This window comes from Gopherus flavomarginatus, chromosome 2 (assembly GCF_025201925.1).
Source record: "Gopherus flavomarginatus isolate rGopFla2 chromosome 2, rGopFla2.mat.asm, whole genome shotgun sequence".
Taxonomy (NCBI): domain Eukaryota; kingdom Metazoa; phylum Chordata; order Testudines; family Testudinidae; genus Gopherus; species Gopherus flavomarginatus.
The window spans coordinates 257,243,268-257,268,091 of NC_066618.1; the positions used below are offsets into that span (position 1 = coordinate 257,243,268).

The 24,824-nt window shown below is 44.0% G+C and overlaps 2 protein-coding genes across 6 annotated transcripts in view; both read right to left on the bottom strand.

Annotated features, from left to right (window-relative positions):
* The window catches only part of RAD54B (RAD54 homolog B), a 118,231-nt gene that overhangs the window by 79,987 nt on the left and 13,420 nt on the right, over positions 1 to 24,824 (bottom strand). The gene's annotated exons all lie outside the window — the stretch shown is intronic.
* On the bottom strand, positions 11 to 10,089 carry FSBP (fibrinogen silencer binding protein). The gene is made up of 2 exons (XM_050941239.1): positions 9,663 to 10,089; positions 11 to 975 (listed from the first exon to the last, which is right to left on the bottom strand). Exons 1-2 carry the CDS (start codon positions 10,031 to 10,033, stop codon positions 450 to 452), a joined length of 897 nt encoding a protein of 298 aa, XP_050797196.1. The 5' UTR covers positions 10,034 to 10,089; the 3' UTR covers positions 11 to 449.

Sequence of the window (24,824 nt, forward strand, 5' to 3'; positions counted from 1 at the left end):
TTTCTCTCTCTATATATATATTTATTAACCTTCAAATAACTTCATAAAGAATACTAAAAAGGATAGGAATTGCTTTGAAAAAAGAATAAAGCATAAAATCAACATCTTTAAGAACACCTGTCTAAATTTTCATTAGCTTGTTCCAGGTCTAATAAAAGTTCAGTGGAAGATTTCCAAAGGCAGTTTTTTTATCTTACACACTTAGAACTACAGTATCTGATTATACTTCAGACTAGAAATATTTAGAAGACTCAAACCTGTGAAAGACATTTGACATTTTTGCTAATGTACATAAACAACAAAATGGAAAACATGCATTCGTTTTTCAAGGCTATATTCTGATCCATCCAAATTAACATAAAAAATCATTTTGCTAGGTCAAAAGAATTTATTAGAAAGTATCTCAGAGAATAAAACATCTCAGATTACATGACAGAGATGATAAATATTTAAAGACTGTTGTATTCTGGCAGATCACGTCGTAGTCTTATTGCCTTCAGCTTCTCTACTTTGATTTTTGCTTTCAATAGCTCTTCTTCCAGCTGCTGCTTTCTTTTCAAGCCATCCCTCTTTTCTTGGACATAAAGCCCAATTTTTCTTTGATTTTCCAAGATTATCTGATGCTCCTCTTTCAGCATTTGCAACATCTGTGGCTCATACCCACAGGCTGGCCTAAAGCGTTCTCCGACCTCAAGCCTAAAAAAATCATCTCTTCTTGGGATGGGAGATGAAGACAACATCATTCTCATATCAACAGAAGATAATGAAGTTGAAGGAGATCTCTCCATAACATGCACCAATTGGTGTTCTTCTCCTTGTTCTAAGTCCTCACTCTGTTGTGAATCTACAGCCAAGGAAGGAGGTGGTTTGACATCCTCTTCTGGTTCCAACTCCATTGTGACTGTGGCAGGATGGTGATCCAACACTGCTTGCGGGGAACTGGTACCAGCAACTGTTTCTTTATCTATGTTAGCACTAAAACATATATATAATAATTAAGTCATTATCTGTAAACAAAAGCCATTATATACAAAAATAGGAGCAGATTTAACTTGTGATAAATATGGCAATTTCCTGCAATATATCTTGGAAGAACTTACTTTATTAAGTTTAGGTATTAAGGTGAGCTAGCACTGTATGCAACTTTCCCAGTGGGGAGAGGTGACAGATGTAAGCCCTGGGAAATATATAGGATTTCAAGATACTATACTGAATTGTGCAGAACAAATGTGTTCTTTTTCGGACACCTCAATCTGGGACAGTTCCTCAGACTGGTCATCTAAAAAGAATGTCTCGTGTGAGAATCTCCCTCATATCCTCTGCAGTGAAGACCAATGCAAAGCATTCATTCAGTTTCTCTGCAATGGCCTTGTCATCTCTGAGTGCTCCTTTAGCAGCTCAATTGTCCAGTGGCCCCAGTGTTTGGCAGGGTTCCTGCTTCTGATGTACTTAACAGCAAAAATGGTTTTAGTTTGTGTGTCTTTTGTTAGTTGCTCTTCAAATTCTTTTTTGGCCTGCCTAAGCACACTATTACACTTGACTTGCCAGAGTTTATGTTCCTTTCTATTTTAGTCACTAGGATTTGACTTCCAATTTTTAAAAGATGTCTTTTTGTCTGTAACTGCCTCTTTTACTCTATTGTTTAGCCATGATGGCTTTTTGGTCGGGTCATCTTGTAGTTGTTGGGTTTTTTTTTTTTATTTGGGGTACACTTAATTTGAGCCTCTGTTATGGTGTTTTTTAAATGTTTCCATGCAGCTTGCAGACATTTAACTCGGGACTGTTCATTATAACTACCGTCCCCATTTTTGCATAGCTCCAAAGTTAAATGCCACTGTGGTTGGTTTCTCTGGTATTTTTCGCCTTACAAGGATGTTAAACTTAATTACATTATCGCCACTATTACTGAGTGGTTCAGCTACAATAAAAGCTGTTTTATCCAGCATGTTGGGGAAATGGGAGGTGCCAGTAAGTGAAAAATGGTGGTTAACTAAGAGGGAGGGAGTTTGGGTGCGGGAGGGGGTGTGGAGCACAGGCTCTGGGAGTGAGTTTGGGTGTGGGAGGAGGCTTGGGGCACAGGAGGGGGTGCAGGATGCCAGACCCAGGGGCCGCTCACCTCAGGCGGCTCCCTGCAAGCAGGGATCTGTCCTGGCTGCTCCTAAGTGGAGGCATGGCAGGCAGCTCTGAGTGCCGCTTCCGTCCACAGGAGCTACCCCTGCATTTCCCATTGTCCACAGTTTCCAGCTAATGGAAGCTGTGTTGCTAGCACTCAGGGTGGGGCAGCGCAGAAAGTCGTCTGTCATGCCTCCGCCTAGGAGCAGCCAGGACAGTTCGCTGCTTGCGAGGACCTGCCCAAGGTGAGTGGCCCCAGGATCTGGCACCCTGCATCCTCTCCCACACCCAAACTCCCTCCTAGAGCCCACGCTCCACATCCCCTCCCACACCCCAATCCCTTGTTGGCCCTGTACCAACCGGACTATAAAATAGAATTTTAATGAAGATCAGAAATGCTGGCTTATAGAGCTTTCCGGTTGGTGAAGTGCCGGATAAAAAACAGCTTTTATTGTATTACGACTTCTTGGGCCAGATCCTGTGCTCCACTTAGGACTAAATCAAAAATTGCCTCTCCCCTTGTGGATTCCAAGACCAGCTGCTCAAAGACGCAGTCATTAATGGTGTCTAGAAATTTTCTCTCTGCATCCCATCCTGAGGCGACATGTTTCCAGTCAATATGAGGATAGTTGAAATCTACCATTATTTTGAGATTTTAACTGTTCTGTTTTTGAAGCCTCTCTAATCTCTGTGAGCACTTCACAATCACCATCCTTGTCAGGCGGTGGTATAGTCCTCCTGCTATACTCATTATTCAAGGATGGAATTTCTATCCATAGAGATTCTATAGTATTGTTTGATTCATTCAAGATTTTTACTGTATTTGACTCCATGCTTTCTTTCACATGTAATGCCACTCCCACACCAGCACAACCCACTCTGTCATTCTGATATATTTCTGATATTACTGCTTTCCATTGATTATCATAATTGCACAAAGTTTCTAGGATGACTATTATATCAATAGTCTTATTTAATACCAGGCACTCAGGTTCACCCATCTTAGCTTTTTAACTTCTTGCTTTAGTATACAAACAATTTTAAATTTTGTCAATATTTAGTTGTTTGCCTTCATGTGATGTAACTGAAAGGCACTCCTTTTCATTCGACTGTTTCTCTTCAGATCCTACCTGCATTTTATCAACTTCTGTCCTCTTCTCTTTACTAGGTTATAAAATATTCCCTTTAATAAATCCTCCTCTAAGAGATGTCTCTGTCTGAACCATGTGTTCTTCCACATGTGTAATCTTTCCCCCAGCCCTTAGTTTTAAAATTCCTCTTTGACCTTTTTAATTTTACATTCCAGCAATCTGGTTTCATCTTGGTTTAAGTGGAGCTCATCCTACCTGTATAGATCCTCCTTTCCCAAAAGGTTCTCCAGTTTCTAATAAACCTAACTCCCTCCTCCAAACTCCATCATCTCATCCACACATTGAGAGGCTGCAGTTCTATCCGTTTAACTAGCCCTGCATGTGGAACTGCAAGCATTTCAGAGAATGCTACTAATGAGGTCTTGGACTTTAATCTCTTACCTAGCAGCCTGAATTTGGCCTTCAGGACCTCTCTTCTACCTTTCCCTATGTTCCTGGCACCTATGTGCTCCCCAGCACCTCACAGAAGTGTGTCTAGATGTCTTGAGAGGTCTTCAACCTGGCAGGTTATTCGCCGTACAGTTCTCCCAGTCATCACAAATCCGACTATCTATATTTTTAATAACTAAATTCCTGTCTCTTCCTAATAACAGGGGTCCCCTCCCTCAGAGAGGTAGCCTCAGTGTGAGAAGATACGATGACATCATCTGGAAGAAGGGTTCCAACTATGGGATTATTTCCCGCTGCTCCAGTTTGATGTTCACCTTCCCTGAGATTTCATCCTCCTCAACAGCACAGAGGTTGACAGATGAGAGGGTGGGACCACTCTACTGCATTCCAGAAAGTCTCATGTATGTACCTCTCTATCTCCCTTAGCTCCTCTAATTAAGCCATTCTGGTCTGAAGAGCCCAGACGTGGGCTTTATGGACCATTAGTCACTTGCACCAAATGCACACATTTGCTACCTGCTCACAAGGAAGCAATCACACATGCTGCATTAAATGAAATAAACTGGATAGCCCCCCACTCTGCTGCTGGACTTCTGCGTGTGAGAGTAGCTGTGAGGTAGCAAGAGAGTCATAGCATGGACTAGAGGCGGGAAACGGAAGGCTGGCCAGCCAAGAAAGTTAAGAAATACCGGAATTAAGACCCGTGTACTCTTAATTGCCCCTCTAGTGTATATGCATTATGATATAATTTTTAATTACATACTATTTTCTTCCACAGGACCCCTCTCTTCTTCAGTGCCTAGGATGGATGATGCTTACTTAATGATCAGCTATTCAATATTTTGGTTATCCTCGCTGAATGTGTGGCCCTCGGCCATATTTATGGCACACTTTTTAAACTCTGCTCTGAAGACAGAGTTATTAATTTCCTTATGAACTTTTCTATGGTGCTCATCAGTACAGAATCTGAATGCTTCCTAGATATTAATGAATTTATTTTCACAACACTCCATGAAAGTGGTATTACAGTATCATTATTCCCATTTTACAGATGAGGATCTGCCTAGAGTTCTGTGCGGATACACAAATATGTATCCACATCCAATCAGTAAAAATTATCTGCAGATATCCATGGATTTGCAGGGCTCTATACTCGGGGCTGGGCTGAGGCTCCAAGGCACCCCCCGCCCATCAGAGCCCGGCTGGGGAGAACCGCTAGGGCTGCTGTGGGGAGCCCATGAGGAATCATGGACCCTCCACCTGACCTGAGCTGGGCGGGGAGATGTCCGGGAACTGCTCTCAGGCCCTTCCCCTGCACCACAGGGTTTGCCGCGGCTCCCCAAGGCTCCCTGGCTGGGCTCCACACTGGCCTGGCCAGAGGGAAGGGGTGAGACCTGTGGACATGCCTGGGGGCTGCTCGGGTCCCTCACCCAGGGCAGGTGTAGGATCCACCGCAGCTCCCCACAGCTGTCTGCAAGGCTCTTACCGTGGCTGGGCTGCGGCTTCGAGACACCCCCTCCCCAGCCAGTTCTGGGTCAGGGAGAGATGCACTGGCAGCTGTGGGGAGCTGCAGCCCCTGACTCCAGCCCAGTGTCCCTGCCCCCCAGTCTCTCCACTCAGTGTCCCTGCCCCACAAGCTACCTGCCCAGGGCAGGTGGAGGATCCATGCCACGGTTCCTCAAAGCTGCCCGGCTGGCTCTTACTGTCAGAGCCCTGCACAGATACAAAATTTGTATCTACGTCCGCGTTGCTATACACAGAAATGGTCCATAGATACCCGTGGATTTGCAGGGCTCTAGATCTGAGGCACAGAGAGATTAAGGTTAAAAGTGTCCACTAATTTTGGATGTTCAATTTAAGGGCCTATGGCCTCATTTTTTACTTAGCATTCATTTTATAGCACTTTATTTCTTTAAAGCACAGCTCTTGCCTTCAGTTTCAGCTGTGAGTGTTCTGCACTTCTGCAAATCTAGCCCCACATTTCTCAACTTGGGCACCCAGAAAATGAGGAACACATAGGCTATGTCTATACTAGAGACCTTACAGTGTCACAGCTGTACCAATGCACCTGTGCCACTGAAAGATCTGTCATGCAGTTGCTCTATGCTGATCGGAGAGTTCTCCCGTCAACATAATTAAACCATCTGCAATGAGTGGTGGTAGCTATGTCGGCAGGAGCGCTGTGCACACTACCACTTATGCCGGTGAAACTTATGTCGCTCAGAAATATATTTTTTTCACACCACTGAGCAACAAATTTTGCTGACATAAGTGGTAACGTAGCCATGACCATAGTTACCAGCAACCTGTGAAAAGTTTAGTTAAGTGAGTTGCCTAGCATCACAAATGATCCACAAGGGGACTTACGTGCTTAAATCCCAGTTTTAAGCATCACTGCAATCCACAATTCCCTGTCTCAGTTGCTGCCTAATCCCATAGGCACCTAAACTCACTCAGTAACTTTTTTACTGTAGATGCCTATATTTTCTCACATTGAGCACGTATACTGCAGCCTCACTTTAGACAGACATCTAGCTCATGCCTACACTCCAGCACAATCCACAAAGTAAGAGAAATGAGTTAGTCCCCTACCTATCTTCCCTATGCAACCCAAACAGAGAAACCAGACACCTGGGGTCACCCATCTGTCAGGTAGGTGACCTAACCACCAAGCTATAGACTCAGTCTCCCTCTCTCACTCTGCACTAATTACTCTAATTATTTACCCAAAGTGGAGGAGCAGATTCAACAGAAGAGACTGAGGAAGCTCCACATCAGACTATTCCATATGTCTGTGATTATGGCACTCTCCTAAGAGGTAGGAGACTCCTGTTCAAATCCTTCCTTCCCATCATACAGAAGGGGGAATTGAACCTTGGTTTCCCACATCCTGGATGAATGCTCTAACCACTGAGCTAAAAGTTATAAAGGAGATACCTCCACCTCCCTCCTTCTCCATTTCTTGCTTAGGCACCCAACCTCATGCTAAGAAAGGGACTCCTGGCTCTAGAATGCAGAGATAGGCATGTAAATCTCAACTACAGGGAGGTGCCTAAGTCCATGAGAGGGGCAGGCTTAGGATACACCCTTCTTGTCAACATCTCCAATTAGCTAGCTTAGGCAACTCCCCATCTAGTGTACTGGCTTTTGGGGATCCCACTTTTAGGTACCTATTTCTCCCTATGCGTTGTATAGGGAGCCTAGACACCTAATTCAGGCTTTGTGGATCCCAGTGATTACAGTGGTTTTCTAGAAACCTGAAAGTCAAGCATTGCAATGCTAAGTGTCACGACACCTAAATCCCTGTGTGGATCCAAAAGCCTCTGTGACAGAGGCAGGCATAGAACCCAGTTTTCCAGGGTAAGATTCAATTGCCTTAACCATGAGAACATCCTTTCTCTTCATGCAATACCCTGCCTCATTCACCACACACCTTTCTACTTGTACAACAAACGAGGCAGGGGGACTACTGACAACTGCTTCATTCAATACACAGCCCGGATTCATTCCTTAAGCAGTGTCCATCTTGTGCATTGAATGAGACAGTGGTCCTGTGGGAAAAATAATGTGATCATGTAATTAAAGACTGTATTATAATGCATACCCAAAAGGGGACAATTAAGGTTGCATGGGCCTTAATTCTTTTACTTCATAACTTTTGAGTGCTTGACTTTACAATCTTAACATTCCCACTGCTAACTACAACTGCTAGTCTCTTCTCCACTGCTGGCTACATGCTGTTTTTCTTCCTGCCATAGCCTCTGCTCCTAATGTGGCCTTCCTCATCCTTACTTGTTGTTCCTAGCCTGAGGCAAGGGGTGGAAACAAGTATCAGGAGAAGCAGGTCAAGCTAAAGAGAAAGAGAGGCTCCCAGAAAAGGGAGGGGAGGTAGACTGGGCGTTGATAGGGTCTAGAACAGCCCAATGGTGAGAAATCCACAATGATCCACTACAGTGGACCCCACCAAGAAACAAGCAAAATGTTAAGCCTCCATGTAACTCAGACTTGTGAGTTAGTTTTAGTTAGTTTCTTAAGAGCTAAACAACAGTAAAATAGAAGGTGAAAACAGAAAGAAGGAACTGTAATAAGAGAAGCTCCTTTTTGGCAGTTACAGTGGGACTCCTGCCAACTCCACTGAAAGAAAGGGAAACTATAGTTACCATAATGGGGGTGGTATTTATAACCCTGAGGCTCCCATGATTCATAGGTTTTGTTTAATTTAATTTAATTAGGTAAGAATTTCTTACCAGATACCAGGTGACATTATAACTTTGTCAACTACTTATATATATACACCTCCAAAAACAAAGTCATGTTATAAGGGGTTAAAACTGGTTATGTTGGGGGGGGAGGGGTGTAATTCAGGGTTAAAATGAAAGAATACAAAATAATAGTGTATTTTGTATAAATTATTTTAAAAGTATTTCTCCAATACTTAGTGCACCAACTGGTATATTAGGGGAAATCATTTTGGGCACCAATTCAATGTTCTCGGAGTCCTAACAAAGTCCAAATATGTTTGAGTTGCAGGAATCAAATTATGGCTCTTGAACATGCTGTGCATGAAAAGCACCATTACTATATACAAGTCCATGAAACATCTATAGCTCTCAGACTAATTTTATTCATTACAGTAGGTGGTGATCAAGACATCACTTTTATACCTAATTAAAAAGGCTGTTTTGTTTTTAATAAGATCTTTTGACTTTTACCTATATGAGCATTCACCAGTAGCAACTAGACTGCACTGGTGCTACAGATTTCTTTACACCAAAGCCCCACAAGAACATGTTATTTATTTATTTATTTATTTAGAGAATCTGGCAGGTTAGGATTTAGACAATTGTTACCATTCAGTTCAGTCATTGGCAACATGAATCAAACTTCCCATGTGTGCGCATGGCAGCTTCTCCTAGAACACTTAGCTGTTGCACCAACCAACTATAAGTAGTATCTGATTAATGGGAAGCCAGCTTCACACATTATTTTGATCTGTTAGTGAAAAGAATGTAAAAATGTGGCTTTATCATTACTTCTGGGTAGTGGACAGAGTTTACTTTTATCCTTGTTAGTTTAAAATATCTGCATCCAGAGGAAGCAAAATCTGACCCTAGCAGTTTCTGATCCTGAAAAGACCAATACTGTACCAAGAGAGTGTGTTGCAAGTCTGATTTGAGGGGCATTATAGCAGCTGTGGGGAAACCTTGCCCACTGCCTGCTTGTATTATGTCTGACTCAAATCTAGACAGTCTCTCATTTCTTGGAGCACTAAAAAGAACTACAAAAGAGAAAACTACTGATTCTGTAGCTCCCCAATCTCTGTTCATATGCTTACAAACTGCCTAGCATACAATACGTGTATTGTTATTTACAGTTTATATTGCAATCAGCTTTGCTCTGGTTTCAGGAAATGTCAGCAAGTGAAGGAAAAGTAATCTGTAAAAATCTATTTGTAATGTTAAAGGCACTTTACTGTATGGAGACAAAGTGCTTAAGGTCTGGATTCAGTTAAAACAGATTCCATATTTGCCTAATAGAATAATTTATGATACAGACAAGGTATATGAAATAGATTTCTTGGTTCCCTGAACTTTATATAGATCCTATGTAAACTGGTAATAGTTTTATATGCAGCAAGATGACTGAAGTATTACCTTAAATGGAGGAGAATAGCCATCACTTTGCCAGTGTTTGAATAATCTGCCTATTAAAAGGTGAGGGAGGGGTAGAGGTTGGAGCTACTATTTCTCTGTGATTCCCTCTTAACCCTCACCTTCCAGAATATGACACAAGACACTGAAACAAGCTTTGAAACACAGCTGAAAATAGAATGCAATGCTAAGTCACCATAAAACAAAGGAAATAGTATCTTGCTATTGTTTCCAATCCTTTTCAATTCCATTGTGGGTATTTGCTTTAGGACACCGAACTCAAGTTACCAATAAGCCTTATAGAGTAGGTAGGAGGCGCCATAATTTTAATTTAATAAGAAAGTAAAATGTATCTCACCTTTGAAAACTGCTCCTGTCTCTTAAACACACACTGGAAATCTGTGGAATCATCTCCACAACTTTCTTGGTTGGCTCGGAAATGCTGCTTTTATATTCTGAATGGGTTTCCTTTTGCTGCAATAGCTCCTGTTTGGCATATTCTTTGAGCCTCTTGTACAGCGTGCGCAGGCCCTGTGCAGTACGAGGAGGACGATCTACTCCGATGGCATTGTAGTTATCGGCTATGATATCCCAGCATTTGTTTTTTTCCACTATTACTGAATGCTTATTGGTATGTTCTTCAAGAATTTTAACATACGGCTTCACAAGTTTTAGCAAATCAAGCTTTTCAGATAAGGTAAAATTAGAAGATCTGGCCTTCCCAACCATTGTTATCTCCGAATTAAGGAGGCAGTTTTTGAAACCACCATGCAGTCCCTAGCTCTGCTCAGCTCTTTTTCACAAACAGAAAAAGATCAGGCTTAACTAGGCTAGTCTCATTTAGGCCCACGCCTACAAGGGAGGGTTTATTAAAATTCCTTCAGCTTAAGCTGACGCAGGTTCAGGAAATCTGCTTAAGCCAAGCCTGACCTACATAAGGCTTCAGACTGAAGACGACGGGAAGAAACATGCAAAATACACTTTAGTATGAAGGGACCAGACACACCGGATTTTAAAACAGAAAGGTTTAAAGATAAGCATGTTACTATCTGAAATTTAACCAAATTAGCTTGAGTAAAAAGCTCTCACAGATCTCTAGCTGAAAAACAAACTGCTCTGAGATTTTAAATTTAATAATGTCAAAAAAGCAACAATTGTTTTGTGTAATTTATTGATTGTTGAAATGAAACACAACAGCAGACGAGATAAAAACTAGAGAGATAAGTGTGGCGTGTGGAGAGAGATCCCTAACAGAGCCCCTGATCACTGTTTCCCAGCTGCTGTTAGCTCTTAGAGTATTTGCATAATGCTAGTCCTGCTGTCAATCAGGAATTGCATATCCTCTAGCTAGTTAGGTTACACTCAGACTCAGACTTCACAGTAAAGCTAAGCTTCTCCTGCATTTTGCAGTCTGTTTTAGCTACCTACACACAGGCGTTTTAAAGAAGCAGTCTCCGTTAATGATAAAACATTTATCTACAGCAAAAACAAAAGAGAGATATACATGAACAATTAATTGTCCTTTAGCTTCTGCTTGCAGCTGTGCCCTGCTAAAACATGCCTGTCCTGTAATGTGTATGTCATCAACATTCAGTCTGCGGTGCCTAAGAAATGGCATGATCTAACTCCCAGTCTGCATGTAATAAAGGTTACATTCAATCATGACAGATTTACTGAGTGTATTACAGTGTGTGGATACTGGGATTTTCACACTAACCGCCAGGAAAAAAAAATCTACTTTTATAATACTACTTCCAGGCATTCTTTCAGAGCCAAATATTTTTATTAACAAGATGTGCATGCTGTACCAGTGCTAATCATTCTGCATAGCTAATATTTGTCAAAAATCTCACTTTAAAGACAGTCTTATTTAAAAATACATATACCAGCTTTTAAACATCCATGGTCTAAATTAAACTAACAAAATCTGAGAAACACAAGAACTTACAAAGCTAAGGAAAAGAATGTTTCCACTTAAAAGGGGGTAGTTTGTACAGGGTTACTGTGTACAGTTCTGAGCACCAAGTTTGAAAAAGGAGGCCCATGACTGAAAAGTCAAGAGTTTGAAAATGAGCTTGATTTGAAGGGATATTGGCAACAGCTTCTCCAGCTTACCATGTTTATCCTTGAAAAACATAGGCTGGGATGGGGGTGAAGGGGAAGAAATCTAATTACAGTTAAAAGTATCTAAAGGCAATAAAGACAGATCTAGGCAGGAGTGTGGTCATTCATTTGGGACTGCATTCAAAGCAAGATTAAATTGAGTTTCTTAAAGTTTTAAAGCCCGTTGTAGATGGAACTACAAAACTCTTATTCGGAGTGTGAGCACTTGGTAAAAACACTGCTCTTTATGCTTAGCTTGCCCTCTTTTTCCCATGCTTTGCTCTTTGCCTATAGTAATGTCTAGTGTGAAAGACTGAGGTGTCTGACCCTGAATGAGAGGACCATCAATTATGAATGATTCTATGGGAACAACGGTATTTTCTAAAGAGAGTAATGAAGCAAAAAAACTGATTCTCCCAGTTTGTCTCTAACAGGGGCTAGGGCTTTAACCACCTGACTAGGACACTGAAGCGAGTGAATGAGTCACATTATAGAGGGGACAGAAACTTCGCTTAAGGTGAAGATATACTCTGCTCCCTCTCCCAACAACCAACCATTGCCCACAACAAGAGGACTGCAGGAGGGGCCTACACCTTGACATATGGACTATGCCCTAAGGACTCACAAGAAGGTGTAAGGGCATATAAATTCTTGTTGTTTCGCCTAAAGATCTGTAACTTTTGTATGCTTTGAGAGCAAAAGTTACTTTGGTTTTAGACAGGTTTCAGAGTAGCAGCCGTGTTAGTCTGTATCCGCAAAAAGAACAGGAGTACTTGTGGCACCTTAGAGACTAACAAATTTATTTCAGCATAAGCTTTCATGGGCTACAGCTCACTTCTTCGGATGCATAGAATGGAACACACAGAAAGAAGATATTTATACATACAGAGAACATGAAAAGGTGGAAGTAGCCATGACAACTGTAAGAGGCCAATCAACTGAGATGAGCTATCAGCAGCAGGAGAAAAAAAAACCTTTGAAGTGATAATCAAGGTGACCCATAGAAGGTGTACGGAGAATTTAACATGGGGAAATAGATTCAATTAGTGTAATGACCCAACCATTCCCAGTCTCTGTTTAAACCTAAGTTAATTGCATCTAATTTGCATATTAATTAGAGTTCAGCAGTCTCTCTTGGGAGTCTGTTTTTGAAGTTTTTTTGTTGCAAAAAATTGCCACCTTCAAGTCTGTTACTGAGCAGTTAGAGAGGCTGAAGTGTTCTCCCACTGGCTTTTGAATGTTATGATTCCTGATGTCAGATGTGTGTCCATTTATTCTTTTGCGTAGAGACTGTCCAGTTTGCCCCTCTGCCATGTAGATTGGCCAAACCAGAGTGAGCCTTACAGGCCCAAATCTAAAGATCATGGTGGGACTCTGCCCAAAGCCAGATGGCTTGAAAGAACATGGAATTCAAAGGCTGAGTCCTATTACTACAGACTGGTAACCACACACTAGAAGGACTCAGTCAGGTCTGTACAATGATCATTCAAGTGCCTGGAGCCTTCCCATTTCCCCTGAATGAAACATATCCTAAGCCTTCACTTGACAACCCTAATCGCTTCCCCTAAATTTATCTCTATCTACAACTCCAATGTTTCCACAGCTCTTGACCAACTTGTAACCTACCAGTTTCAATTCTCATTCCCCTCACTCAAATGCTTTAGTATGTGTATTAACTCAATTAATTCAAGAGCACAAATCAGAGCTCACTTAACTGGAACACAGGAAAATCCCAATACGCTGTCTGTTGCCTACTCCTGAGCGCCACTGTGCATGCATAGAATTTATGTCCCCTGCAGATTTCTTTGCTTCCCCGCAGAAAAGTGCAGTATGTTTCGGGTGCCCAGAGCAGCTGGCAGAGAGGTAAATCACTGTAGGGCAGGAAGCGGGACTGGAGAAGACCTAGCTGGTGGCTCCTACCCTGCGCCAGGCTCAGCTGCTAGTCCAGGCTGGGCTGGATGAGACTTCCTCTTTCCCCACACGACATCCAGGGCTGGGTCAGACCCATCCCCAGATTTCTCCCCCAGCTGCAGGAAGCTCTGCAAAATCCCCTTCCCCCCGACCCGCCCAGGCCTGTTTCTTGCATCCATCACTCCTCAGCTGCAGGGGGAGGGATTCCTGTACAGGGAACTGCTCCCCCATCTGCACAACCCGTGTGCATCCAGATCCCCTCATATCCAGACCTGCCATTGAGCCTCACCCCCCTGCACTCAGAATTCCCCTGATAAGACCCACTCCCCCTGCACCTGGACGACTCTGACGAGCCACCCACACCACCACCCCACCAAGCCCCAACCAGTTGCACATGGATCTCCACCCCACGAGTCCCATTCCCCCAGCATCTGGAACCCCTACTGAGACCCCCACACCCAGAACCCTCTGCACAGCTCTATTCTCCCACACTCAGACCCCCCGCACTGAGCCCCAACCTCCTTCACCTGGACCCCCTGCAGAGTCCCATTACCACTGCATCCAAAAAACCCCAACAAGCCCCTGTGCATCCAGATCCCCTCCGCTCCCAGATTCCCCACTGAGCTGTCCACACCCAGACTGCCCCATACAAAACCCTCTCAACTCACACTAGGATCCCCCCACACTAAGTCCCTCCACACTTGGATCCTGCCTTGCTGAGCCTGTCTCCCAACACCTGGTATGGAGGGGCAGGGCTCTGGGGTGTTTCTGGGGCAGGCCTGGTCCTTGCACTATGTCAGAGTTGGGTGCAGCCTAACTATTAAGTCCATGTCTCAGTGGGAGGGAAGGGAAAGAAGCTGCACAGTGATCTCCCAACTCAGTGCAGCCAGTGGCCTTCCATTGCTCCCAAATGCCATGCTGGAGCCTCCACATTCTTTGACAAATAAAATATGAAGAATTTTGCAGAATTTTAAAATACTGTGCACATAATTTTAATTTTTTTAGTGCAGAATTTTAATTTTTTTTGGCACAGAATGCCCTCAGGAGTAATTGCCTCATTACACAAAGCTTTGTTATTCATGTGACAAAGTGAAATAAGACTATCAAATTATGAACTCCGTGTTACACAATATGTGAAAATATTAGCACTGTGACTATTCAAGTCTGGACTTGGCCCAGGGCAGCCTCTTGTACTGCATTCCAGACAGCTGCCCTGACTGGAAAGGTGTTAGACTCCCTGAAGAACTAACACTGATCCCATCAAGGCAGAACAAATAAAACTAATTTCTTATTAACAATATTCACAAAGGCTCTAGAGGCCAACCCCCTAGCACCAAACCAAGAAATAAACGAATGGTGCAACTCTGTGGACCTACGTACATTGCAAATAAAATCATGCTAGAGGATATGTTATAAAATTATTCAAATTTGTAGAGTAAATATGACCTTAATCATGTTTAAGCCTGACAACATGTCCAAGAGGCATTAATGTCAAGGGAGATATGGGCAATGCTTTAGCCCTGTTACAAAACATGGTCACAATCCTGACTACACTATAAACTGGAAAAATAGTATAGCTCATTCATAGAACAATTGTGGTGTAATCAGGTCTCCCAAGCAGTTGTATATGAAGCTGTGGTGAGCTAGGAGGCTCTGTACAACTTATAAATTCTATTTGATCCTGGGGGATCTTTGCAGTTTGCACAGATGCATACAAACTCCATCTGAATGTGCAGCCTTTTGCCTTTATTACCTGTTTTCATGGGCAGCGGGTGAACGGCGGGCTCTGGGAGTCTAGCTCCTGCCCTGGCTTGCCCCCTTTGCCTGAGGCCCCCTTTCCCCTGCCGGAGCCCAGAGCCCCCACCCCACTGTAGCCACCGCTCCCCCCTTTCCACCCCAGCCGTCCAAGCGCTGGGTGGGTGGCACCCAACCCCCAGCACCTGAAGCACCAGCTGCTGCGGTCCCACTGCTGGGTGGCCCAAGCACCGAGCAAGTGGCTCCAGTGCCCCCAGCACAAGGCGGGCGGCCCCAGTGTCTTCAGCCCCTCTGCCTTCCCTAGAATGCTGCAGGCTCAACATTCCCAGCCTTGGAGAACCAGGCAGCACAGCCCTGGGCGGCCCCAGCCCTCCAAGTCCTGGCCGCAGGGCAGCTGCCCTAGCCCCAACATGCTTCCCTGAAGAGGAGCAGCCTGCCTAGGCTGGGGCCAAGACGGAAGCAGCAAGCAGGAGGGGGCCTTGGGACTCAGTGTGGACAGGGTCATGCAGGGCTGTTTAGGGAGGCATAGCTTCCCCCAGCCTATGATACACACTGCCCATGCCTGTTTGCCTCCGCATTGGGCTGAAATTCCAAAAGCTGGTGGCAAAAAAACAATAGGGAGTCATTAAACTTTGACAACTTGTCATCCAAAGAGATAGCTCCTACCCAGGAGAATTGCTTTGGCAATTAAGTTATCTGGAAGTTATCTGGCAGGGCTCTCTGGTCACCTGGCAATGGCCCCAGTGGAAAGAGGAAGGTTATAAAGAGGGAGGAGCTGATCTTTCCTGGGCCATTTTTTCCTGTAGCTCAACAGGAGTAGCTCAACAGGAGGGGAGAGAGAAGCAGCCCAGCATGTCAGGGCCTCCAAAAGACATGGGGGACCCTGCCTCCCTTCCTGAGACTACAGGGTCCCCTCCAAGGACTCCCAAGAGTAGGGTGAGCTAGCTGCAGCTGATATCCAAACTTTCTTTTATTTTATATTATTAAGGAAGAGAGCCCAGAGTATAGCACAATTACTGAGTGTCTGAGTGTGTTTTATGCTTCACAATTACTAAAAGCCTTCCAAGATAGTTGAACTGTAAATCAGAATCTTCACACTTTTGGGGAAGAGTTCTAGGAGAAGGTAATGTTTATGTATAGAGGAGTCTGAAGGGTCAGCATTGTGCCCACAGGGGCTATCTAGCTGCACATTGGGTTCCTGCTCTCAGGATGAGGCACTAGATATCAGGGCTGTACCCCAAGAATGAGCCTAGGGGCCTCAATATTGGGACACTGGCTGGACTGCGTTCAGGTTCAGTAAAAAACAGTTACTCACCTTTTTGTAACTGTTGTTCTTTGAGATGTGTTGCTCAGATCCATTCCAGTTAGGTGTGTGCGCACTGCGTGCACAGTCATCAGAAATTTTTCCCCTAGAAGCACCCGTCGGGTCAGCTGTGGAGTCCCCTTGACTGGCGCTTCTGTGGCGCTCAATCTATGACCCTTCCAACATGGCACCCCCTCAGTTCCTGCTAGCTGGCTACTCTGGACAGAGGGGAAGGTGGGTGGGTCTGGAATGGATATGAGCAACACATCTTGAAGAACAACAGTTGCAGGAAGGTGACTAACCATTTTTTCTTCTTTGAGTGCTTGCTCATATCGATTCCAATTACGTGACTCCCAAGCCCTACCTTGAAGGTGGGGTCGGAGTTATGGAATGACAGACTGGAGCACTGCTCTGCCAAAGGCTGCTTTGTCTCTAGTATGCTGGGTTATAGCGCGAGTGGCAAATGCGTGCACCAAGGGCCACGTCACCACCCTGCAGATTTCTTGAATTGGCTCCTGGGCCAGGAACGCTGCTGCTGAGGCCTGCGCCCTCGTGGAATGGGCCGTGAGAGCCGGGGCTGGAACGTTGGCTAATTCGTAGCAGGTGCAGATACAGGAGGTAATCCACAATGAGATCCTCTGCAATGAGACTGGGAGACCTTTCATACAGTCTGCTACCCACCATGAATAGTTGGTTTGACTTTCGGAACAGCTTCGTCCATTCAATGTAAAAAGCAAGTGCCCATCGATCATCCAGAGAGTAGAGCTGTTGCTTTTGGCAGGTCGCATGAGGTTTAGGGTAAAAAACAGGCAGGAAAATGTCCTGGTTGGAGGGTAATTGGGACACCACCTTTGGAAGAAAAACCAGGTGAGACCTGACCTGAGCCTTGTCCTTGAAGAAGACCATGTATGGAGGGTCAGAGGGTCTTGAAGTCTGAGACCCTCCATGCCGAAGTAATGGCAACCAGAAAAGCAACCCTCCATGATAGATACAGGAGCGAGCAAGTTGCCAACAGTTCAGACAGGGCAGGGCGGTTGGCCAAGGCCATTGGCACCCTGAGCTTGGATACCACCAACCAGGAGCTCTTGGACAAGGTACCCTGGGCCTTGTGATATGCCTAGGAGGTCCAAAAGGGACACTGTGCCAGCCCCTGCCATTGCACTGGCCATGGCATTGTGCTGCCACTGGGGCATCTATGTGCTGACCAGTGCCAGCTCCAGTGTGAGGATCTGGACCCCACCTCCAAGTCTGAAGATGAGGACCGGGATCTTGATGGCCATGGCGGTGCCAAGTGAAGCTAGGTTGATAAGTGGTCCTAGGATCCGGAGCGGCACCATGAAGACAATCAGAGCCGAGACCTCGACTGGTGCTGAGAATGGGACTGTGCCGAGGCGGGGACCTGTGCTGATGTGGGGATTGGGGCCCGGATGATGAGCAGTGCCATGAGTCAGAGTGACAGCATGAAATGGATCGGTGCCGGGACTCGGAGTGGTGCCTTTTTCTCGGTGCCCAGTAGCAATGCCTTGGAGATGCAGATGGATGCAACATTGCCGTCTTTCCCCATGACGGTGCTGCCTTCAGTGGTGCCAGAGGCTTGTCGCAGAGAGCCAAGGACCACAGTGCTGTCATGGCAATGAGGTCCCTTGCAGCCTCAAAGGTGTCTGGGTGGATGGTAGCCCCACCTCTTTCACCATATGACTTAGGGAGTCCAACAGCACTGAACACAAAGGTCTCCTTTGCAGGGTCGATTTCAAAGGTACCAGCTCCAAAGCTCTCAAGGATGCACCCCACTGGCCGACTCCAAAGGAGTGGGTCTTGAAGGTGGTGATCCGCTTCTACCCTGCTTCTGATGCCACTCCTGTGGCGCCGGGGAATGGGACTGGTGCCAGACAGTTCCCACCGGCTTCAGCACCAGGGAGCAGAGGTGCCGTGGGTCTCTGTGCCCAGAATCCTTCAGTGGTGCCGCTTCTGCCACGGATACCAGAGTGCTCCGCACCAATGAACTCGGTGTCGAGTCTTGCCGTGCCAAGGAGGATTGCAGTCTCAGAGCCGCCTCCATAAGGAGCTACTTTAAACAGAAGTCCCACTCCTTTCTTGTTTTAGGGCAAAACCCTTTACAAATCCTGCACCTATTGGCTTGGTGTGCCTCCGGCAGACACTTTAGACAAGTGTTGTGGGGGTCACCCGTTGGTATGGGTTTATTGCTGGACTTGCAGCATTGCGACCGAGGCATGCCCCGAATCCTTAAGAAGAGATAGGCAGTCAGGGTGGAGGGGAAACCTCCATTCCCAACAGCTAAACACTACTAACACTAATAACTACAGCGAACCGAAAGGCTATGAGAACAAAAGAAAACAAAAGGAGAACTTGATAAGCAAGCGATCACATTTCCAATGACCGTCACTGGCAGTAAGAAGGAACTGAGGTGGCACCGAGTCAGCAGGCTCCTATATTGAGCGCCAAAGAGGCACCACTCCAGCGGGCTCCACAGCTGACCCGACGAGTGCTGCTGCGGAAAACTTTCCAACGACTGTGCATGTGGTGTGCACACACCTAACTGGAATCTATATAAGCAAGCACTGGAAGAAGCAGCTTAAAACACCTGGGGTTCCAGGAACTCAAGGGCTTAGATTCCCCTCACGGCAGTCCCGTGGGACGGTAGGGGGCACTCCACTTGATCTGTAACAGAAGTGTAGACAGGACCCAAAGAAATCTAATTATCCCCAATAAGCCATACAGTAGAAATACCTGATGATTAATGGTACTGAATACAGGTGATAGAGCTAACATTAATAGTAAGAAAAGCCATTTCAAATCTAACAGTTAACACTCCATCACATGACTAACGCTGTCTTAAGACCTGCAGCTAGACCAAATGATGAAAAATTCTACTCTGAGTAGGTGTTCATGGAGTTACAAAGGAAATCTTGAGACTAGGCAATGTCAGACCATTAATAAATACCAAGAGTAGGTTTTTGGGTATGGACTCATTTCTGCCAGGGTTGCTTCCTTCCCTCTAAAAAAGAAAAAATCAATGATAACTCTCATCTAATAGCAAAATGCCTTGTTGATGTATTCCACAAACCTCGAGAAGCTGTCAGCCTAAGCAACCACAGAATTTTTTATGACATGAAAGTGACTCTGAACAAAAGGAAGCAATGGCTGATCAATGACAAGCCTCATACTCCCAATCTTTATCCTATCCCAAACATTAGATCCAGACTGTGGCCAGCTCTAGCAAATTAATCAGAATCCACATGACACAGTCCCATGATTGTCATAGTATCATGAGACCCTCAGCCAACTCAGAAAAACCATCATCTGCATAGACACTGATGCCACTAAGCACTATCAGTCTTGGCAACTCCATTATTGTTACAATTAGTAACGGCAATAAATTCACAAAGGGGCTCTGATGTGACTCTTCATAATGTATACACCAACTCTTGGCCCACCTTGATCTCATCTTGGGACTTACATTCAAGATGGAGACTCACAATCACATCTAATTTAGGGGCAAGCAGCCTCCTGTAACTGAGGTCAGAAAAAAAAAACACAGTTACACTACATTCCCTGATACTCCCTCTGTGCAGAGCCAAATACCCAGCTAAGATTATTGCACCAATAATGGTCCTGTAGTGGCATCCAGCTAGGTGATCTCAGTTACATATGCAAAGTCAGGGATCACAACCTTAAGTCATGGGGCATGATTATTAAAACATTCTCCTTCCAGTGAACAGCATGATTTGAGGAGCCAACTCAGCAATCAACACACACCCTGGATTCCTGAAAGTAAACAGACAAAACCAATGAGATAAAAATCAAACATGACACAGGTTTATGCACACACTTCTCTCCTGCGTCATCTTACTTTGCCAACCCTGCACAAACAATTACCCCCCTGCACTCAGACTACTGTATTTCTAGCACAGCAGCAATATTCAACACGGTCATTCTAATGTCAATGAAGAGAGTCACCACAGCTGAAAATGTGCTACTGCTAGCCAGAACCAAGCTAATACATGGGAGGGAGGGGGAATAAAACTTTACCTTTAAATAAAGGAAGACAAGTAAGTTTAACAGCTTTTTAAATAGGCCTTCTACTCCTGCACACAATATTGCACATCCAAACAAATGCCAAAACAATATGAGTCTCTTACCTCCCCCACAAGAATGACTGTTACTGTCAACATAACCCCACTTGCCCCTGTACAAGTCTATCCAACAGACCAAATTCAGAAAGGAGGCAAAGGAAAATTTAACAACCCTTCTGGATGGACCACTCATATCCACCTAAAGCCACACATCAATATCCCCCAAAACAAATATGGACTCTGCAGTCAATCCTTACAAGTCTTGTTGTCCAGGGAACAGCACTATAAATTAATCTACTACAGGGGTTGGCAACCTTTCAGAAGTGGTGTGCCGAGTTTTCATTTATTCATTCTAATTTAAGGTTCCATATGCCAGTAACACATTTTAACGTTTTAGAAGGTCTCTTTCTAAAAGTCTATAATATATAACTAAACTATTGTTGTATGTAAAGTAAATAAGGTTTTAAAAATGTTTAAGAAGCTTCATTTAAAATTAAATTAAAATGCAGAGCCCCCCAGACCAGTGGTCAGGACCAAGGCAGTGTGATAGCCACTGAAAATCAACTTGCCTGTCACCTTCGGCACGCCTGCCATAGGTTGCCTACCTCAATCTACTATCTGGGGATTTGTTTCAACATTACAAAATTTCCTGTACTGTGCAGACAGTGCAATATAAAATATCCAAGTTTATTTATTTCTTCTTACATGTATTATAATCTTTCTATTACAATTTTTCCTATGTCATTTTGTTTGTTTAGCTAGTTACCTGAATATTTACATTATTTGTATAGGACATTTCCTTGAATTGTGCCCAAAATTTAATAAATGTATTGCACAGCTTGCCTGTACATTTCAGCCAAATGTATTCTGAAACAGTGAGATGCTAACATGCAAAATTGTGTCCTAACATAAGACCATTCAAGAAAAGGAGCTATCACAGCCCTCCTTGGCTGAGCAGCAGTTGACTCAATTGCAGATGTCTAGGCCAAGACCTGCTCAGCCTAGTTCAGAAGGATATTAGGCCCCTCAGAAGCCTAAAGAAACTGAAAAGCAAATGATCAAAGAAAGATCAAAAAAAGAACATGTGTTTCAACTGTAGACAGGAAGAACATTTCATAGGAGACTGAGAATACTCCTACCCCATTTACTGCACCAACATCTGATCAGCAGATATTCAAGGTGGCATAAACTCAAAGTTAAAAGAGAAGAACAGGAGATTTTCCCCCAGCAAAGCTCCCTGTTGGAGGATTTGTACGAAGAGTACAGACAGCAATCTTGCAGATGCATGGAGTACAAGTTAGATCTCAGGAGGATAATCCTGAAGAAGAATCAGCAGCTCATGCTACAGGATTTGGAGACACTGTCTTGTGATAAGGACAGCATACCACATCAGTTTCAAACTCCAAGTCCATGGCCTGGAAGACCAAGTGCCCAAGAGTCTATTCTCGTTGACTGGAAAGCATACAGCACATGGGATTCACTTTCTGAAGTCTCACCATAGACCAAGTCAGAATGAGGAGAAGTAGCAGAACTACGAGACCCACTATACTTGCAAGAATGGCCAAAACTCTTCCCGTCAGATGAGATTTTATACAGGAAGGTTTGAAGAAGAGGAGAAGGTTGGGAACAGCTCGTGAGTCCCTGCACTCATAGAAACTGTGCTTTAGAATCCACAATGAGATGGGCCACACAGGAGTAGAGAAAATGTTAGAATTGGCTAGAGGTTGATTTTATTGGCCTCGAATGACCTAAGTAGTGGAGAGGAAATATGAGATCTGTAAGCGTCATATCAGACGGAATGCTACTGTAGAAAAGCCTGTCAAGCTTTTGAACATTAAAGCATCTGTTCCAAAGATAACAGAGGAAGAGTTGCTGGAAGAGACTCAAGTAAACAGGAGATCTCAACAGAATGGATCTAATGCAGATGTGCAGGCTTCACACAATCTTCATTTGATTTGACTCTGCAATTTGAACTTAAGACACTGGCAGAGGAATTTGACCCAAACCAGAGTACTTCACTTGATGAAAATCAAGGGAAATTTCATGATATGAGCACTTCACTGCAGCTAAGATGAATCTGCCTATTCCCATCACAACATCTGTGGAGGGTAGCACAGATGCGGTGAGACTGCCTGACCAGTTAGAGCTAGAAGTCAACCCAGTCAAACTTGGGGACTAGTCCTTGATTCTGTACTTTTCTGGAGACCCAAGATCTCCAAGTTTTAAAGTATCACTGCATATACCTTTCTTTACTACCTGAGTTTGCAGACACATGCAGATAGGACATTATAGTGAGTCACAGATGTCATCAGATTGCAGGGATGTCAATTGTTTAAATAGGACCACAACCGACATGCCATATGTTGCAGTATTTGACTTTCTTTGGCCCAAAGAAAGGGAGAAGAGCAATGGGGCGGGGGGAAGACAGGGATTTTAGTTGGCATTTTTTCGAGTTACCTATAAAATTTTGTTTGAGGTCACCCCCTTTTACCCTCTGAGAGCTGAGCCAACCGGATCTCGGAGGGGAAGATGAGAAATATAGGAATTGCAGACAGCCTTGTGGACTTAGCAGCTGATTGCCACAGGACCAAGAGATGTCTCTGCTATGAGTGCTGGGTCTAAAGACCTTTGCTGCTTTGGATACAAGTTACAGATTTTTATATTACCAGCAACTGAGACCCAGGGCTGGAATGCTGCTAGCTGTGGAGATCCCCAGACTGCTTGTTTGCTTTACAGGATTCCCCCAGCACACTCTTGAGAATAATAAAAGAAAAATTGTTTGACTCACTTCAGTTTTCCAGCTGAATACAACTGAAGAAATTCCATGGAAAAAAAAATGATGAAAAATATTCAGTTAAATGTACTGTTCAATTCAAACTGATAGAAACAATTAGTTTTATGATTCTCACCTCAAGATTAAAGAATGTTGTTTTGCACAATTGCCTAAAGATACTGATGTATATCCATTGACACTCCAAATGCAAGCTACTGTCACACTGGTTACAAGTGAAACTTGACAGACAATTAGGACAAGGCATAAGACTTATTAAGTGCAACTAGATTCTCCCTGATAGCTTCTGAACTCAGCACTGTTAAGAATTTTCATACTGGGAGATATATCACACTTTTTTCAAACACATTAAAAGATTTTTTTTTAAAATTACCCAAACTTCTTGCATAAGAACACTGCTGCCCAATGTGAAGACACTAGACTAATCTGGAGGCAAGGAAGAAGAGCAATAAGGGCAAGGTTAAATAAACTACTGGATTCCCCACACCCCACCTCACTGTCTCCCCTCCACTTCTCCAATGTAAATGTGATCTAGCTGGAGGCCTTCTTCTGAAAAGCCACCTTCTATTTGCACAGCTGCTCCAAAGCAGCTGGCTGCTGGAGCAGTTCATATGAAGAGAGCTGTAGTGTCACATACCAGTTCTACAAATCAATTTTCTCTTCTCTCTGCTGCCATGGTTAGCAATGAAAGTATATTTGGCATGGCCCCCAGGAATTCTCAATGTATACTACTTCCAAAGAGCATGCAAACTTTGAAATGCAGGAAAAAGGAAAAGCCCAAAAATAAATAAAAGAGAAGACAGAAACCTCACCCACTCTTCACCAAAATATAATAGTAATCAAAAGAGAGAATGTTTCCAGATAAAAGGAGAGAGAGCACATCACTCTCTCAGGTCATCAAAAACGAATAAAGGGTAAGGTTTCCCATATACAAATGGGTGGGAAGAGTTCTAACAAATAAAATTTATTTAGGCTATGTCTACACTACAGCCTAGGTCAGCATAACTTATGTCACTGAGGGGTGTGAATAAATCACACTCCTTGAGTGACATAAGTTATATTAACATAAGCGCTCATGTGCACAGAGCTTCCCCATGTGACACAGTTTCTACCATTTGCAGATGTGGTTTTATTATCCCAACGGGAGAGCTCTCTCCCATCAGCATAAAATGTCTTCACCAGATGCGCTACAGCAACGCAGCTGTATCAGTGCTGCTGCAGCACTGTACATGTAGACATGCCCTTAGTCTCTTCATGACACTTACCACCCAACAAAGCCTCTCTAAAATACAGAAGTATTATCACCTCATTTTCCTGATGAGAATTGAGGCACAGGTAACTGGTTTGCCCATAGTCATATATGAAGTCTGTGGCAAAATCAGGAACTGAACAGAGTTCCCAAGTTCGAGTCCATGGCTTGGAATGCAAAACCATCCTTTCCCTTCTTCATTAAGAACTGCCTACTCCTGCTACCTCCTTTGGATTGATTTAGAAGTAGCACTTATTTATACTAAGATAGTGCTCAGAGGTTCTGTTATGTAGGAAGTCACAGAACCAAATGTA

Excerpts from the sequence above, each read along its gene's own strand:
- FSBP (XM_050941239.1), bottom strand. The coding sequence starts at position 10,033 with ATGGTTGGGAAGGCCAGATCTTCTAATTTTACCTTATCTGAAAAGCTT. Across the intron at positions 976-9,662 it reads GACAGGAGCAGTTTTCAAAG|TGCTAACATAGATAAAGAAA; the intron begins GTGAGATACATT and ends TATATGTTTTAG.